This window comes from Thalia democratica, chromosome 5 (assembly GCF_965202585.1).
Source record: "Thalia democratica chromosome 5, ktThaDemo2.hap1.1, whole genome shotgun sequence".
NCBI classification, from domain to species: Eukaryota; Metazoa; Chordata; class Thaliacea; order Salpida; family Salpidae; genus Thalia; species Thalia democratica.
This window is the reverse complement of record NC_139169.1, coordinates 59,780,572-59,796,498: the sequence shown is the minus strand read 5'-3', so window position 1 is coordinate 59,796,498 and position 15,927 is coordinate 59,780,572. Positions and strand designations below refer to the sequence as shown.

Below are 15,927 nucleotides of genomic sequence, written 5' to 3'. Positions count from 1 at the left end.
AGTCAAATGCAATGAGCTAAATAAAGCTAAAATAAACAATTAAGTCTAATAACAAAACAAGTTTTTATGTTTAGATAGTTAAAATTGGTCGTTATTGCTTGAGCTAAACAAATTTTTCCTGACTTAAAAAAGTCAAGCAAGTATTTAATTAAGTAGCCAACTAAATCAGAATTTACTGAAAAATAGAACAGAAGCATTGAAAATAAATAAATTATATATGCCTTGTACCCCAATTTTTAAAGGATAATTTTATTTTATCTTTTAAATATATTTCTTGTTGTTTTTCAATAACATAGCCTCTACTAAAAAAAGCTTATGCTAGAAGTGCTTGCATGCAAGTTTTTTGATTACAAAATTTTTATAAGTCTATAAAAGTCAAAATTATATTAAGGTTACTATATAGATAGCTCTTTTTTACATTAACATTTTTTGTGCTTATGATAGTTTGGTTGTTTACTTTTAATTAAATACTTCAAATTACAAATAATATATAAAGGAACTTAATGTTGTCAAAATTTTAATTACAAATAACAAGCAAGACATTATAGTTGTTACTATCAAAATTGCATATATTTGAATTTCTTTTTACACTCACTTGATAGTCAAACAAGTATTTTACATTGGTAGTACATTACAACAACTAATCTTAAACTAGAACAAACGATCTAGGTATGAGAAAACAGTTTAACATAACAAAGTTTAGTTAAATAAAATAAACTAGCTCAGCTTGATTTATAAAATTCATCGTCTTATTATTATATTTTTGCTAGTAGTAACAATAAAAGTTAGAAAAATATGAATGTTTTATTTAAACTTATATTTGAAATAAGTGTTTACAAAGTACTTAGACTAACTTTTAATGAAACAGTTTGTGCTTATTATTGCTTTATTTATAATTTCTGAATAGTATTTAGAAAGTATTTTGATTGTTAGATTTTTAAACTTTTCCTGAAACCTAGGATGATAGCTTAGTTAGGTGCTATAAAGGGTTTTTGAATATCATTAAAGAAAATTTTAATGTCAAATAACATCTGAATAAAAATGTCTGAAACAGCTAAATTTACAAGCAGCAAACTGCAGGTTTATTTGTATTATGAACAACACTACTTCAGTGGCATCACCAATAGATTCAGTGTGCCCCTCAGCTTACCATTGCTCCGACCAAGGGACTCTCTTGCCTCTCATAAATGAGTCAGAGTGGAGCGATGGGTTTCGGGCAACTATTTATTTTATTGGTCTTTTGTGGAGCTTCATGGCAGTCGCGCTGATTGCTGACATTTTCATGTGTGCCATTGAAGTGATAACCAGTCAGACTACAGAAGTAAGTTTTTAGCTCATACAGTTGTTTTTGTAAAAATTCAAGTATGTGTTTTTGTTATCTTTGTTTTTCTAAGTAAAACTTAATCTTTTGAAAAACAAATAGACTTTAATTAAAAAAATTTAATATTTGATATTTCTTTATCTTGGACACTTTAAATTATATTTTTCTTTTTTTAGAAACAAATTTCAGTGTAAATTTTAAAATTTGTTTTTATCAAAACTTAACTTAATTTTTTATAGAGAAAGTTTAATAAAAATTAGATAGATCATATAAACGTACTATATAGCTTTAGTTTTAAAGATTCATTTACTTTTGTAAAAGTCTACTAGTTGAAATATGTAAATAGTTTCTATACTTCAATCAGTACTTTATGCTACAATCATCCTACTAACTAGGTCAAAATAGCCAAGCCAGGAACAGAACAAGGATATGAAGTCGTGCATGTGAGAATATGGAATGACACTGTTGCTAATCTTACTTTGATGGCTCTTGGTTCATCTACCCCAGAAATATTGCTTTCTATCATTGAAGTTCTGGCAAATGATTTCAAAGCAGGAGAACTTGGTCCAGGTTAACTTAAATAGCAAGAAGCTTTGTACTTCATATTTTAATATTAATAGGCTTTTATGAAACTATATTTTTTATAAGTTCCACGTTTTAGCTAAAAAAGTCATAATAAAAATTGACAAAAATTATTTTAGTCATTATAAAAACTCTATAGAAAATTGTATAGATTTTATAAATGGATTTAGCATTTGTAGAAATATAAACCAGCTTAAATATGTATTGAGCAATGCAGCCTAAAATATTTTTTTAAATAGAAAGTTGTTCATAATGTTAAGTAATTTACAGAAAGTTTGATTTAAAATTTTTATTGATTCAAAAAAACTTTTTTAATCTTCTTCTAGGTTTTAGATTTTCAGATAAGAACAATAATCAAAATTTGACTTATAAATAAAACCATTTTGTTCTGAAAGTCTTGTTAACTTTTTTGCAGATAAATGATTGTTTTAAACAAACGTTTAACATTAGTTTTTGAAGATTATCTTCAAGATTAAAACTAATATAAAAATATTAGTTTATAGTTTTTAAAAAATTTGGTGTCTTTAAAATGTCTCTCAAAAACGGTTTTACTTTACACATGTCATTTTTCAGTACATATTTCGATTTCTTTATATTTTTAAAATCAGGTACTATTGTTGGATCTGCGGCATTCAATTTATTAGTGATTATAGCAGTGTGTGTGGTTGGTATCCCAGATGGGGAGACGAAGAAAATAAACAGCAGGAGAGTATTTGCAACCACTGCTGTTTTCTCACTGCTCGCTTACCTGTGGATAGTTGTAGTATTGAAGCTCGTTTCACCTAACGAAGTAAGATTTTTAACCTAAAGCAGTTATTAATGTATATATTTAAAAAAAAAAATTAAAAATATAGAGGTATATAAATTAAAAATAAAGGTAGTTGTTAAGTATAAAAACTTTTTGTAAAGTTTTTTTTCAATACACTTTCTTAAGAATTTGTTTATAAATCTGTTTTTACTAACTCGATAAGCTTTTAATTTATATGAAATTTCTGTCAGTTTTTTGAAACAACTTTAGAAGTTGTTGTAATTTTTAAATTTCGTTTCAGTATCATCCTGTTTTAAAAGACTAAGCTCACAAAAGTCTTAATATAAACAGTAATTCTGACTAATAAATTAAAATATTTATAAGCTAAGTGCTCTTATAAAAGTTAGCTACTTAAATATTAAGTAACGTTCTCACTTTTGGCCAGGATTGTTTTTGTACAATAAATTTATAAAACTTCTTTTTCAAAGCTCAAGCTTCATTCCAAATTTGACATTTTAGTTTATGAATATTTTAAACAAACATGTTTGTTTTTTAAATTTACTTATAAAATTATCAATATAGTTCTGGATAATTAATACATACTTTGTTCGATTTGCTTGTCTGTTTTTCAAAGTGTGAAATACTTTTAATTTAAAAATTAAGTTAACCCGCTAACTGTAGGTAAAAAAAAGTAGTTTTCAATGAAAAAAGTTTAAAAGTTTTTTTATTGAACCTTAACACTACTACTAAAAAGGTTATGTAATTACAAAGTATTAGATAGCTCTAATCAATTTTATTCTTAGTAAATGATAATTACTTTATAAGTACTGATTTTATATGAGTAAATGCATTGGTCTAGTCAGTGTAGTAGTTTATAAGCGCACCATTTATATGTGTTTTAAATTTACAAAATAAACAACTAGCCTAATGATAAAGAAAACTTTTGAAGTGTTTAAATATTTTATTTTAGTTAAAGTTAATAATATTTTAAGCTTCTAAACTTAATTCTTATTAATGTGTTAAAAACTCATTGTATGTTTAAATTAAAGTAATGATTTTTGTACTTTAGAATATTTATTAATATATCTAGTAAAAGAAACTATATACCTTACATACATATCAATATGAACATAATTTTAAGCAATATACTTTTATTGAATTTTATTTGTTACTTGTTGTCGTTGCAAAACAGCAAGTCATACAGAAAGCTTTAATAAACGTAATTTACAGTTATTAAAGCTTTTTGTACTGCATAATATATTGAAATGAACCAAGGCTACTAAAAAAGTTCGTTAAAGTTTTTATTCTTAAATTATTTTATCTTAACTAAGTAAATTTAGATTTGAATAAAATATTTGAAAAAAAAAGTGACTTTTTGAACTTGATTTTTTTATTATGTAATAAAAAATAATTTGCCAATCGAAAACTACGCTGAAGTTTTGTTTAGTCACAACAAGCAACTTTCGTCCCACAGGCTGAAAAGTTTCATCATTTTTTTCAGTATGTGGTGGCTTTAGCGGCTTTTCTTTAGTTTAATTCGCTTGTCAAGCCTCTACAACCAGGTGTATTGATTTGTGCGAAACTTCTTATTTGTTGGCTTCAGCGTTTTTAAGAGTTGTAAGTTTATTATTTTTATCGTTTTTTTTGCCACGCACAAGGCCAAAAAAACAACTTTGTTTTGAAATTTATTTGCAAAAAATGAAATAAACTGTTTTTTCAAAGCAATTTTCGGCTTCTTTTTTTATTCCCCATAGGTGTGACGGAGGTTTCATTTTGGTTTATTTCTCTCCGAAGATTTCGTTTGTAGTTATTTCATCTGTATTAACTTTAAATAAAGTAATTGTGACCTTACGACATATTGATTATAATTGTTCTTTGCTGTTTTTTATTAGCAAGTTAGGGCGTTTATCTGAATTATTGTGCGTTACCCTTCTCTGTTTTTTATCTAATTCTTAGAAATATTATTTTATAATATAATAACTTTAATTTACCTCGACAACTATCTTACATATATTTCTATCTTAAACAACGCCAAGTATGATATATATTTTTAATGTTTTTCTATACAATTAGTTTGTTTTTTTGTTACACTAGTTTGATCTATAAAACTTAAATTAAACTGTGTTATCATTGAAAAATAGTATGTGAATGGTGGGAAAATAGTTTCGAATAACTCTTTGAAAAATTCTGTGAGTAATTTCTAACAAAATAAATGTATATCTGAAAGTTTGTTAAAGATCATTTTATTATGTATTAGATATTTTATTTACATTTTGGTGGTATATTCTGACTATCCATTAAAATTTTCAACAACAATCAAAAGAAATGATATACTACTTGAACAATGTTTCAACTTAAGTTATAAGTTTATCTAAAAAACGAATGTAAAAAACTTCTAAACTAACAATGATCAAAAAAAAAAAGTATTTTTTATACAAATAAGATTGTTATTCATCGTTTTTAAAACTATAATTCCACGGCTTTAGACATACTATAATTTGACGAAATCTTAAAGTTGTAAGAGCTAATAACTTTTTTATTTTCGTAAAAACTACGATTTAATGCTAGTACTTTGAAAACAAAGGCGTTTTTGATAAGAGTTCATTGTTTGTCTGCTTTTATTTATTTGTACAAAGTTAAAGGTTTTCTAAAAATAACTAGAACACGACATAAATGCGATTTCCTTTTAAATGTTAAGCTTATTTTTGGTTATGGTATAAAAGTTTATTTAAGCTTGGTATCGTTTTTTTCACAACTTTTGTACATTTGATGCGTATACAATACTTATGCGAATTATTTTATAAAAAAATAAGTTAAATAATAAATGTATAAATAAAAGTTGTATATATTTGATAATATTGTAGTCTTTTTTTCTTTATTTCTAAGTTTTATACTGAATTCATAAAAGAAACTAAAAAAAAGGATTTAAGTAAATAATTGATAGTTTTATTGTTTTTTATCTACTAATCTTAATCTAACTGTTCACTTTTCTATTTTTAACATAATTTGACTAAAACAAACTGGTTTTTCTGTTTTCGTTTTGCTTAATTCTACATTATTTAGTTAGATTTTGCTGCCATATTTTAATTCATATAACTTTTTTCAACTTGCAAAGTCTAGATTTTAAGGACATAAGAGGAAGAGTCCTTAGTTTTTATGAGTTGGTATCTTTTTAGAGAATTTTATCTCAGCTTTCAGATAGTTTTTAAATCTTAACAAAGCTCAAAGTACTTTTAAAGTTATGAAGCTTTTAATGTGGTGAGTTCTATAAATTTCTAATAAGAGGTGCAAACTAAAAAAGTGATAAATAACTGTTTTATTTAAATTTATCATTTCGATCATTTTTAATCAGTTTTCTTCAAGTTTTAATACTCTTGAATAAACATTTTCTGAAATTTAAAGTCTCTAGCTCATAAAGCAGAAAAGTTGGTAGGCTTTTAGTAAGTTTATTTTATTTCCAAGGAAACTAACCATGAAAAGTTTGCGGTACAAACGTTATCCTGATTTATTTTTACAAAACTGGCTTTTTCTCAATAAATTTTTAGTTTCTTAATTATCTGTAAAAAATTACTTCTAGTTAATACTTCAAGCTTTCTTATAAGCGCCAATGCTCATTTTAGTAAAGATATGGCCTTAACCCTGTCTAAAAAAAGCGTAATTTTTGTTTATTTGTCAATAAAATACTTCGCCAGTTTGTAAGCTAATTATAAAATAATTATTTACATAGTTAGTCCGAATCTATAAAAAATAATTTTCAGCTGTTGAGTGCTTTTGTATTTCATTGATTAGTATTTTCATTGTTTTGTTTGTTTTTTGGTTTTTATTGTACTACACTTAACCTTTGGATTTTAATAAACTTGTTTTAAAATAAACTTATGAACGCCCAGTATACAAACATTTAAAAAAATGTTCAAAATAGCAATGGTTGTTAAGACTACATGGCCGTCCATTATTTATTTTACAAAAATTAACATTAATCTTTATTTGAAAGCTTGTTTATATCTTATAATATGTTTTTCTTAGAATATAAAAAAAAAGTCATTTTACGAGATATAGAAGGTTTGTAAAAAGTTACTAATGCAAATGTGTAGAACAGGATTTTTTATCTGACTATTGAGAACTTTAAAAAGCTACGAGAAATCTATCACCCCCTATATATTCAAATAACTATATTTCAAATTTCCAGGAGTTTTTCCTTGCAACATTTAAAAACATTTTTGGATTGATTTTTTTGATAATAATTTATTAAAGTTTTGAAAAGTATATTTTTTAAATGGTATAGCTTAAAAAGAAGACTTTTTTTTATTAGTAAGTGTAAAAATTTAATTTTTTTTAAAGTATTTAACTAACAAGCTTTCATACAAAGTATTAGTTATATATATTTTATGTGTCTTAATTTATTACATATGTAAAAAATAATAAAGACAGTTTTTTTTAATATAAAGTCTTTAAATATGTGAAACGAATTCTTGTGCATTAAATTAAAAAGTCAAACATTTTTAGTAGTGTTTTTGGTATGGTTTTCAAATATGAGGTTTCTTGTTTCTTAGGTTGACTGTAACGGAAATATTTAAAAGTAAGTAAATGTTTGCATAGCTTGTTTTTGACGTTATACTCAAGTATGTTGTAAAAGTTAAAATTTATCAAATATATCAAACTTTCTCAAAAGTATAAATGTTTGGCTAAGTCTAAAATTTATATTAAAATTGTTATTTAATAAATAAAATAAAATTTATTTTTATTTATATTCCAGTGAAGTTACTTTACTAGGATCTTTTGTTAGCAAACGATTAAAACTATATTTTGAACAGTTATTTAATAAATATAAATTTTTATGTAAACAATCTACAAGCTATAGTAAAATATTAAGTTTTATAATAAGTTTTCTCATGAAAACGTTATACTTTAAAAAGTATATTGTTTATTAAACAACTTATCACAGTTATATAGCGATAACCACAAAATAAATGATTTTTTTTAACAAAACATCCTTTTGTGTATATATGTTTGCCAGCATTTTCTTCTTTATCTTTTATAATTAATTTGCAGTATTTTTTATTAATAAGGTTTTAAAATTTCAAAAACTGTGAATTGAAAACCATTAGTTTTAATGCAACTTACTGTTAGTAATTAAATAATATCTTGGAAAACAAATTATAACAAGTTTTTTATTACAGTGATTTTTTATGATGATGTTGTCACAATTTTCTATTCTCTCATAATATAGCTTTATTGTTTTTATTTTCTTTTAGCAAATTTTTTCTCATGCAAAACTTCATCAAAGCTTGTTGTAACTTGAAGTTGACTTTGTAGTTTTGTGAGCAATTTCGCATCGAATATGCTGGGTTTATCGCGCAAAACAGGCAGGATATGCGGCGAAAGGTATAAATTTTTCAACAAGTTTCAACGCCGTGCTGTCATGAATGTTTCCATTAGCAATGTGTGATTGTGAACTTGATTGTAGTTGTTCCTTTCTAATGCTTAAGTTTTCATTTAGTTAAATTTTTGGTGAAAAAATACACACTTAAGGTAAAGCCAACTTAAAAATGAGAATATTGTTTTTGTAAAATTTGTTTCAATTATGTTAAAACTTTTAACACATAATTGAAAGGTTTTTAGAACTTTTGTGATTTAATAAAGTAGTTAAAGTACATTTAGTAGTTTTGTTGTCATTAAAATAATTTTATTGTTTGATTAATTTTCAAATAAGTTGTTTTATCAGTATATATTTTTAGGCAGTTAAAAATTAAAGTTGACAATTAAACAATTACTTACATTCTAATGAAACATTAAAAAATACATACTTGCTAAAAAGTATTTTTCTGAAATACAACAAAAATAAGTGTTTATTTTTTATTCACTTACAATTGATAGCTTGTTGTTTAGATTTAGACTATCAAGTTATTTTCTACTAGTGAAACGAAACTGTAATGATTACCTGTTAACAAGTGTAAGTTAAAATATGATGGTAGCAAGAGATAACACAGATATTGTTTCCGCCCAACCCTTAATAAAAAATATAATAGCTTTGCAAGAAATTCCTGGCGTTCTCTGAAAGTTTAAAGGGCACACCTCAACGTAGTATAACATTTCCACAACGTTTTGTAACAATGTTCTTAAATTTTTTTATTATGCAAGTGTAAAAAAAAAAACCTTAACTCTGTAAAATTAGAAAATATAACTCAAAACACTGAAAAATATTGATGTTAAGGAAAATTGTATTATCCCAACTTACAAAATTTTACAGAGTATTCTGTAAATCAAGTTAACTGATACACTTTTGTTAATCAATAACAATTTTCTCAGTTTAATAAATGAACAGTAGGAAATAAAAAGCGTTTATTGTTTTTATAAAGACAAAATGTTCTCCCTCAAAAACTTAAGTAAAATAACAAACAAAAGCTCCCTCAAGATTTAAATAAAAGTAACAACTTTATAGTATGAATTTAATTATTTTAGTTGAATTTACTTTCAAATAAATTATACACTTAACGTAGTTTGTTGTAAGAAAATTTGGTAGGAAAGTATGCTACTAATTATACAAAAGTTTTTGGATTGAGTTCAATAACTAAAATATTTTAATTAGATTATATGCTTTGTGTATTCAGAAAAACATTTTATGATATTAGTTGAATATTTAAAGTATAACTTTAGTTACTTAAAGAGTATTTATATGATTAACAAAATCTTGTGCATTTTAGATAAAAAGTTCATCACCTAATTTTCAGCACATTGACAAAAACACGACTTTATAATTTTACTTTTCATTAAGAATTACTAGACTAAATTAGCTGCTTAGTAATTTAATGTTTAAAATTTGTATAAAATTTAGCTTCATAAATTCCTATAAAATTTAACTTGCAAATTGATTTCCTTCGTAAATGATATTGTTCAAAAACTTAAGTCGAGATTGTAAATTTCTAACCACAATTATATTTTTTAGACAACCAGAATTTTTTATTAACTTATTTAATTTTATTGAAACAATTTCAATTCTTATTTGTTCACTACAGTGCCATCAGAAACAGTGCAAATTATTTTTGTTATATGATTATTTTATACTCAACTAAATTAATGTTCAGGTCGAATTGTGGGAGGCAGTGGTCACTTTCCTCTTTCTTCCAGTTCTCATCATGCTCGCATTCGTCGCTGACAAAAACTACTGCATGGGCCGGTCTGTTAAAAGCAACCAAATGGAAATCGGTTGGTCTTGTTTTTTGTTTTAAAAAATATTTTGTTTACCATTTAAAGCTGGTAAAAGTGTTGACAGTGAAAAAATATATTTGTTACTCATCGGTTATTTGGATACTTTTTTTCTTGGCATTTTGCTAATTGTACTTCTGTAAAATTTAACTGTCTGTTAAAGATTGACTGTATATTTTGTTTAAGTTTCCTTTAAACAAAAAACCATCAAAATAATTTCAAAAGTTATTATATACATTTATTTATTCAACGCAGCCTAGCTTTATAATTTTATAGACTTCAAAAAAAAGTGCTACCCTAGTAAAAGTAAAAGCAAGTTTAGCATTGGTCAATGCAAAGGCGTAAAAAAGTGAATGGGTAAATAATTATCTAGTAAGGGGGAAATTATTATTTCAATTTCTACAAAAAATGACGATTGCGTAGATGAGTTTAGGAAATTCTGTGGTGAACGATCTTCAGGAACCTAGCAAGACAAAAATGATGTGAATATTATTTTACAAACTAATAACATTCTATACAACATTATTGTTTGTTTTTTTCATTTTTCACAACTTCTTAGTTCAAAAACCATCACATAAGTTCCAACTCAGTTAAGGCTAACTTGGAACTTTTCATTGAAAATTAGTTTACGGTTCATTTCTTTTTGATCATGACAGAGTTGGGTGCAATGAACGAGAACAGTGCTCTGATGAAGCTGCCACCATCCGAGGAGACGAGGATGGCTGAGGTGGTGACGAAGTTCATGAAGTCGGTGGACCACCCGGAGAACATCAGTGAGGAGGAAGTTTCCGCAATCGCCGCCACCAAACTAGAGGTTTGATGGAAATTGTATAAATGTATGAGTAAACTAACACATTTAAAACAATATTTTGTTAACTCGAGGTTTGTTCGAGGTTGTAAAAAATGTATACGTGTATATCTTAAAAAAAAAACTTTTTTTTATAGTTTTTGTGTTGAGTGATTTAGATTATAGTGTGTCGTATATGTGTTCAAATCATTTGTTAAGTTATCGGAGTTTGAAATAATACTTTCTTTTAAATGCAGCCATCACAGCCACCAAACTCGAAGTTTGACCTTTGTCAGATATTTCTGCATTTTTTTTATAGTGTAACAAATTGCACAATAAACATAATAATACAAAAAAATTAATTAAAAAAAATTCCAAAATTTCTTCCGAGGACAATTGTGTTTGAAACCGGTTTGATAACTCACACGTTGCGTACGCTAGCTCATTGAATGTCAGTTGTGTTTTTTGATAATTTTTAAAGTTATTTGAGTACGAAGACAGCATATTTCAGTTTGAATGGTAGGATTGTCATTTATATAAATATTTTGTTCCCGAAATTCTGCCGAAGAACAAAATGTTGCTGAATTTCATACAATAATAATAACAATAATAATAATAAATTCGGTTTGATAACTTGTCGTATATTTTAAATAATAATTTTATAAATTTTCTCAAACTTAAATATAATATTTTATAGTTTCACAAGTATAGGTAGTTTTAAAATAGATAAATATCATGTTTTTAAACTTTAGTTGTCTATTAATTTTTTTTACTTTATGTGCATCATTAACAAGGTTTTATATATTAAGGAAAGATAAAAAAAAGTCTATGCGTAAATGTTAATTTCATATTAGTGTTAACTATTATGTTTTACATATAACTAAAAGTAATAATATTAATTCGTTTCATTCTAATAAAATGTTACATATAAATTAGTTATGATTTACATTTTATTATATTGCATAATAAAAAGTAATTTTTTTTTCAATTTCTGATAATGTTTTACACATCTTACTTCAGTATTTTTAATAATTAATTAGTCTATTAGAGTAACTTCTTCGAAAATTTTATAGCTAAAGTTCACAATAAAAAAATTTAATAGCCTGAGAAAATAAGTAGAAGTAAAAAGATAATAGCACAATTAAAAATTTACAATTTTTTATATTTTAAAAAGTCATATACTATAAAATTTTGTTTTTAAAAAAATTATCTCGAGCTGTTACTGTTAAATACTCAAAGTTTATTAAAAAGTGTTCTTAAAACCTCGTAAAACTAATTTTATTTAATTTATGCAAACCTCTCATATAAAGATTTAAGTATTTTCAAATACATTTATAATTTCAAGAAACTTTATAATGAGTATTTTAAAAGTGGGTGTTTAATAATTAAGTTTATAGTTAATTAAGTTCAAAGTTATACTTTGTAAACATATCAACCATTTCTATATAGTATTACATTAAACTTTTTCTTTATAGTTGTGTACCCCAATTGCTTTTTAATAGCATCTTAACCAAGTACAAGAAACAGATTTCAAAGAGATGGAAATTATAAACTGCCTAAGACTACTTTCAAACGTTGAGCAGTCAATAATTTGCCTAGCAAATTTAAACGGCTTATTAAAATTTTACGTAATGAAACGAAAATCGATGTTTGCCTTAATTTATTTTTCCTATTATATTTTTCCAATTTGCAATCGATTGTGTTCTGAAAATTTCAAACTAATGAGAGTATATTCTCAGCGAATGAGCGTAGCAACAACCTTGCCCTTTAATTAATACATTTGCAGTTACAAACCAAATCACTGTTCAGAACACAAAAGATTACTATGATAAGTTTATAAGCCTATTATTTTGATTTCTAATCGATTTTCCCGCCTTCCGTTAAATTGCCCCTCTCGGTATAAATTTGCGAAACTTTTAATTGGCAAACTTTACTATGAATCAATAAACTTCAGCCCGTCGATCTAACACAGTTCGTCTAATGGTGTGGAGAAACGACGGTGAAGGAAAAAATAAACTTTTATATAAGGTATTATTGCGACAATTAATTGATTGCCAAAATTTAATAAAACAAACAACAGAGCAGTGGCTCAGTGAACTTTAAAGTAAGCAAAGCATTGTTTTATAGTTTCGAGATAAGTTTTTTATTTGTGCCGAGTGTTTTGTAAACTGAGATTACACGGTGTAACACTTAAATGGACGTAAAAAGAAAACGAAAGTACACATTTGTGTTCGTTGTATTTTCCAATGTGCATTTGCGCTGTCTGCTAGACTTTGGTGCACTTTAAACTGCAAACAAAAATTATTTTAACGAAGTTTTTCAACATATGTCGTCTCAACCGTTCTAGCACTTTCTTCTTTCATGACTGCAGTCAGTGTAGTAAAAAGTAAATTTAAATTGATTTAAAAGATTTTAGTCTATGGTTTGTTTTTTTTGAAACTTCTGCTAGAATCCAAAAATAAATGTAAGAATTATTTTTATTTTAAAATGTATATTTAGTGTTAAAATATAAACTAGTTTGTGTAAAAGGATGCTGTTATCACCCTAAACAAGCTTTATGGTCTAAGCGGGCTGGGTAATTTTAACCATTTTAAATTTCATACTTAATATAATTTTATACGATTATCGTCAGCCTTGGTTTAGCTTAAATTTTATTTGAAAACCATATTTTGAACATAACATTTTAGTTTTCATAACTTCACACTATCAATAACAGGACCAGAAACACCACAGTAGGGCGTGGTACAGAGTTCAGGCTTCAAGGAGTTTGCTGGCCGGCAAGAAGGTCACGCCCCAGCTCAATGACGATCTGCTCAAGGTATGTTATAAATTTGAATATTTCAAATAACCTCAAAGTTTTAACTGCTTTATTTTTATGTTTTCAAGTTGTTAGAAGTTTTAGTAAAGTACAAAATCAGTGAAAATGTAAATTAGAACAGTTATAAAATAAAAGTATGCAAAAAAAATTGGAATACGTAGTTGAGTAAACTGTATTGAGTTTTTTTATTTTTTACATTTAACATTGAAACACTTCAAAGTTTTTTTACATTACTTCAAAGTTGTATGCAAAAGTTTACTACAACTTTAATCCCAAGAGCTTTGCTTATGATGAAATATTACTTTTTTTTCTAAACTTTCAAGTTTAAATCCAATCAGTAATGTGACTATCTGCCTAGTATAATTTCAAGTTCAGTGCCGTTTGCAATTGACAAATAAAATAGACCTATTTATAACCTTTAAGCATTTTATTTAAAAAAATTGAATGATAAAAAAAAGGCTAAGAAAAGAAAACCGTTAAACTTGGTTAAATTGTTTTGTTTATTGAAGGCCGTGGACGGGTGAACTATTTACCATCTATTATCTGACCATTACTCAGTGCTAAAATTTAAAAAGTTTTAAATCTGATATGAATGCCCTTCCAAAACTTTCTATATCTAAAAGATTATCTTTTTTAAAGTTTACTTTCAAAGTCTAAACTTCAAAAAAATAGTTGCTTAATTTGAAAATAACTTTTTAAGATTAAGTGAGTTGAATAATCTAAAATGCATTCAAATAAAAATATTTTAGGGGTCGTATACTTTTGAATACTTTTATCGGCTGAAAAAAGTTTTAATAATTGGTTTTATACTATACATTTATATCAAAAATAAAAGTTGTTATATAAATCAAGTATTACATAAAATTATTTTAAAGTTTTTTTTTTAAACTTAAGATTTTTAAAAATATTTTTTTCAAATAACTAATAAATGATATTAAGTAAGTTATTACCAGTATGAAATATTTGTCTAGAAATTTTTAAGTATGATCGTTTTGCCCTAAAAGTTTACAACATATTTAGTTTAATCTAAATATTTATGTACTGAAGCTAAACTTTAAACCTTTTAGTAAGAATTTGGTTGGTTACTCTACAAAGCACAATCTTTATGTTTTGCAGTTAATTATTTCAGTTAAAAGCAAAAAATATTTTTAATTTTCAAGAGTGAAACCGCTTTACATGCTAATAAGCTTGCGTCTAAACGCTCCATCTTCATTATATTCTAAAAGCTCAAACAAAACACAAATAACACAAATGCCCTCGAGACGATCTAGCAAAAGCAAATGACAAAGTATTCCACTTTTTTTTGTTCTTCGGGCAGTTTTGGGCATTGTTGTCTTTTAGTTTAATTTTTCATAGCAGTAATAAAACATTCTGCAGTAGCCTAATGAATTGTCATTTGAAAAACAGCGAAAACCTTTCAGCAAACAAAGAGCTCCTTCCGATGGCTGTAATTTAATTTTAATTTGCCGTTTAAAAGATTATAAAAAGCAATCTATCTCTAGTGTGATCAAATCTGTTTAGAAAAACGGTGTGAATAATTACGCGTGTAGGAAAATTCTTTTTTTTCACAGCAAAATACTATTACGAGCGGAATGCCTTGAACTACGTGCTTGTGCGAAGTTAAAAGCTTTTTTATCCATTACTGTTTATGCGTCAGCCTCTCAACAACTACCATTGTAAATGCATCATCTCATGATTTATTTAATAGATTCTCACCTTCCCATCCCAAACCAGCAGCAGCTTTGCATATTTGATTGTGAAGTTTAAAGGCAATTTTCACTTTATTTTGTTTGCAATTTAATTTTTGCGGGAAAACAAAGCTGGCAGTGAACTTTTTGGTGTTGTGTCGCAAAAGCAGCTACAAACAGAAACTTTTATTGAAACTATGCGTTGCTACTTGAGTAAAGTACAAAAGTCTGAAGTTTATTTTCCTAGTATATTTGTGTAAAGTGGTTTTCATTTTTTTAAATTCTTAAGTTAGCTGCTTATGAATAAGCTTTGTAAAACTAAAATAATAAGCCAGCGGTAAATCATTTCATTTTATTTCACACTTCGCCTTTAAACAATATTTAGATTTTAGTTCTGCATACATTGTACCAGTTATAGGAAACGAACTGGATAACTTAATTCTTGAAATTTTTAAGTTCAAACAAAACGTTTTACACCAAAAATAAATGTTTGCTTGTTTAAAAATGTTTATTTTTTGCGTAGTTTTAACACCATTGATAAACAGTCAAGAGTTTATTTTATAGGTTTATGTATTAAAGGCGTTGAGGTTTTTAAAAATAAAAAAAACAACCAATTAGTTTTGTAATGCCAAAGTACCATAAAATCGATCTGTTGTATTAGGAGTGTAGGTAAGTTTTTTTATTGTTATCCATTCATAAAATTGGAATTACAATTATGTGATAAATTATAAGGGTCAAATGCATAAAAAAAGTAAAATAGTTTGATGATTGTAAATTGTC

At 26.0% G+C, this 15,927-nt stretch overlaps 1 protein-coding gene across 2 annotated transcripts in view; it reads left to right on the top strand.

The window, feature by feature from the left end:
- Positions 1-1,086: 1,086 nt before the first annotated feature.
- The window catches only part of LOC145835357 (sodium/calcium exchanger 3-like), a 29,717-nt gene continuing 14,876 nt past the window's right edge, over positions 1,087-15,927 (top strand). For both annotated transcript variants that reach the window (XM_082942917.1, XM_082942916.1), the window contains exons 1-6: positions 1,087-1,321; positions 1,717-1,891; positions 2,512-2,693; positions 9,734-9,854; positions 10,511-10,668; positions 13,358-13,459. In XM_082942917.1, the coding sequence (XP_082799043.1) occupies positions 1,094-1,321; positions 1,717-1,891; positions 2,512-2,693; positions 9,734-9,854; positions 10,511-10,668; positions 13,358-13,459 (966 nt within the window). In that variant the 5' untranslated portion in view covers positions 1,087-1,093. The remainder of the gene's footprint in view (positions 1,322-1,716; positions 1,892-2,511; positions 2,694-9,733; positions 9,855-10,510; positions 10,669-13,357; positions 13,460-15,927) is intronic.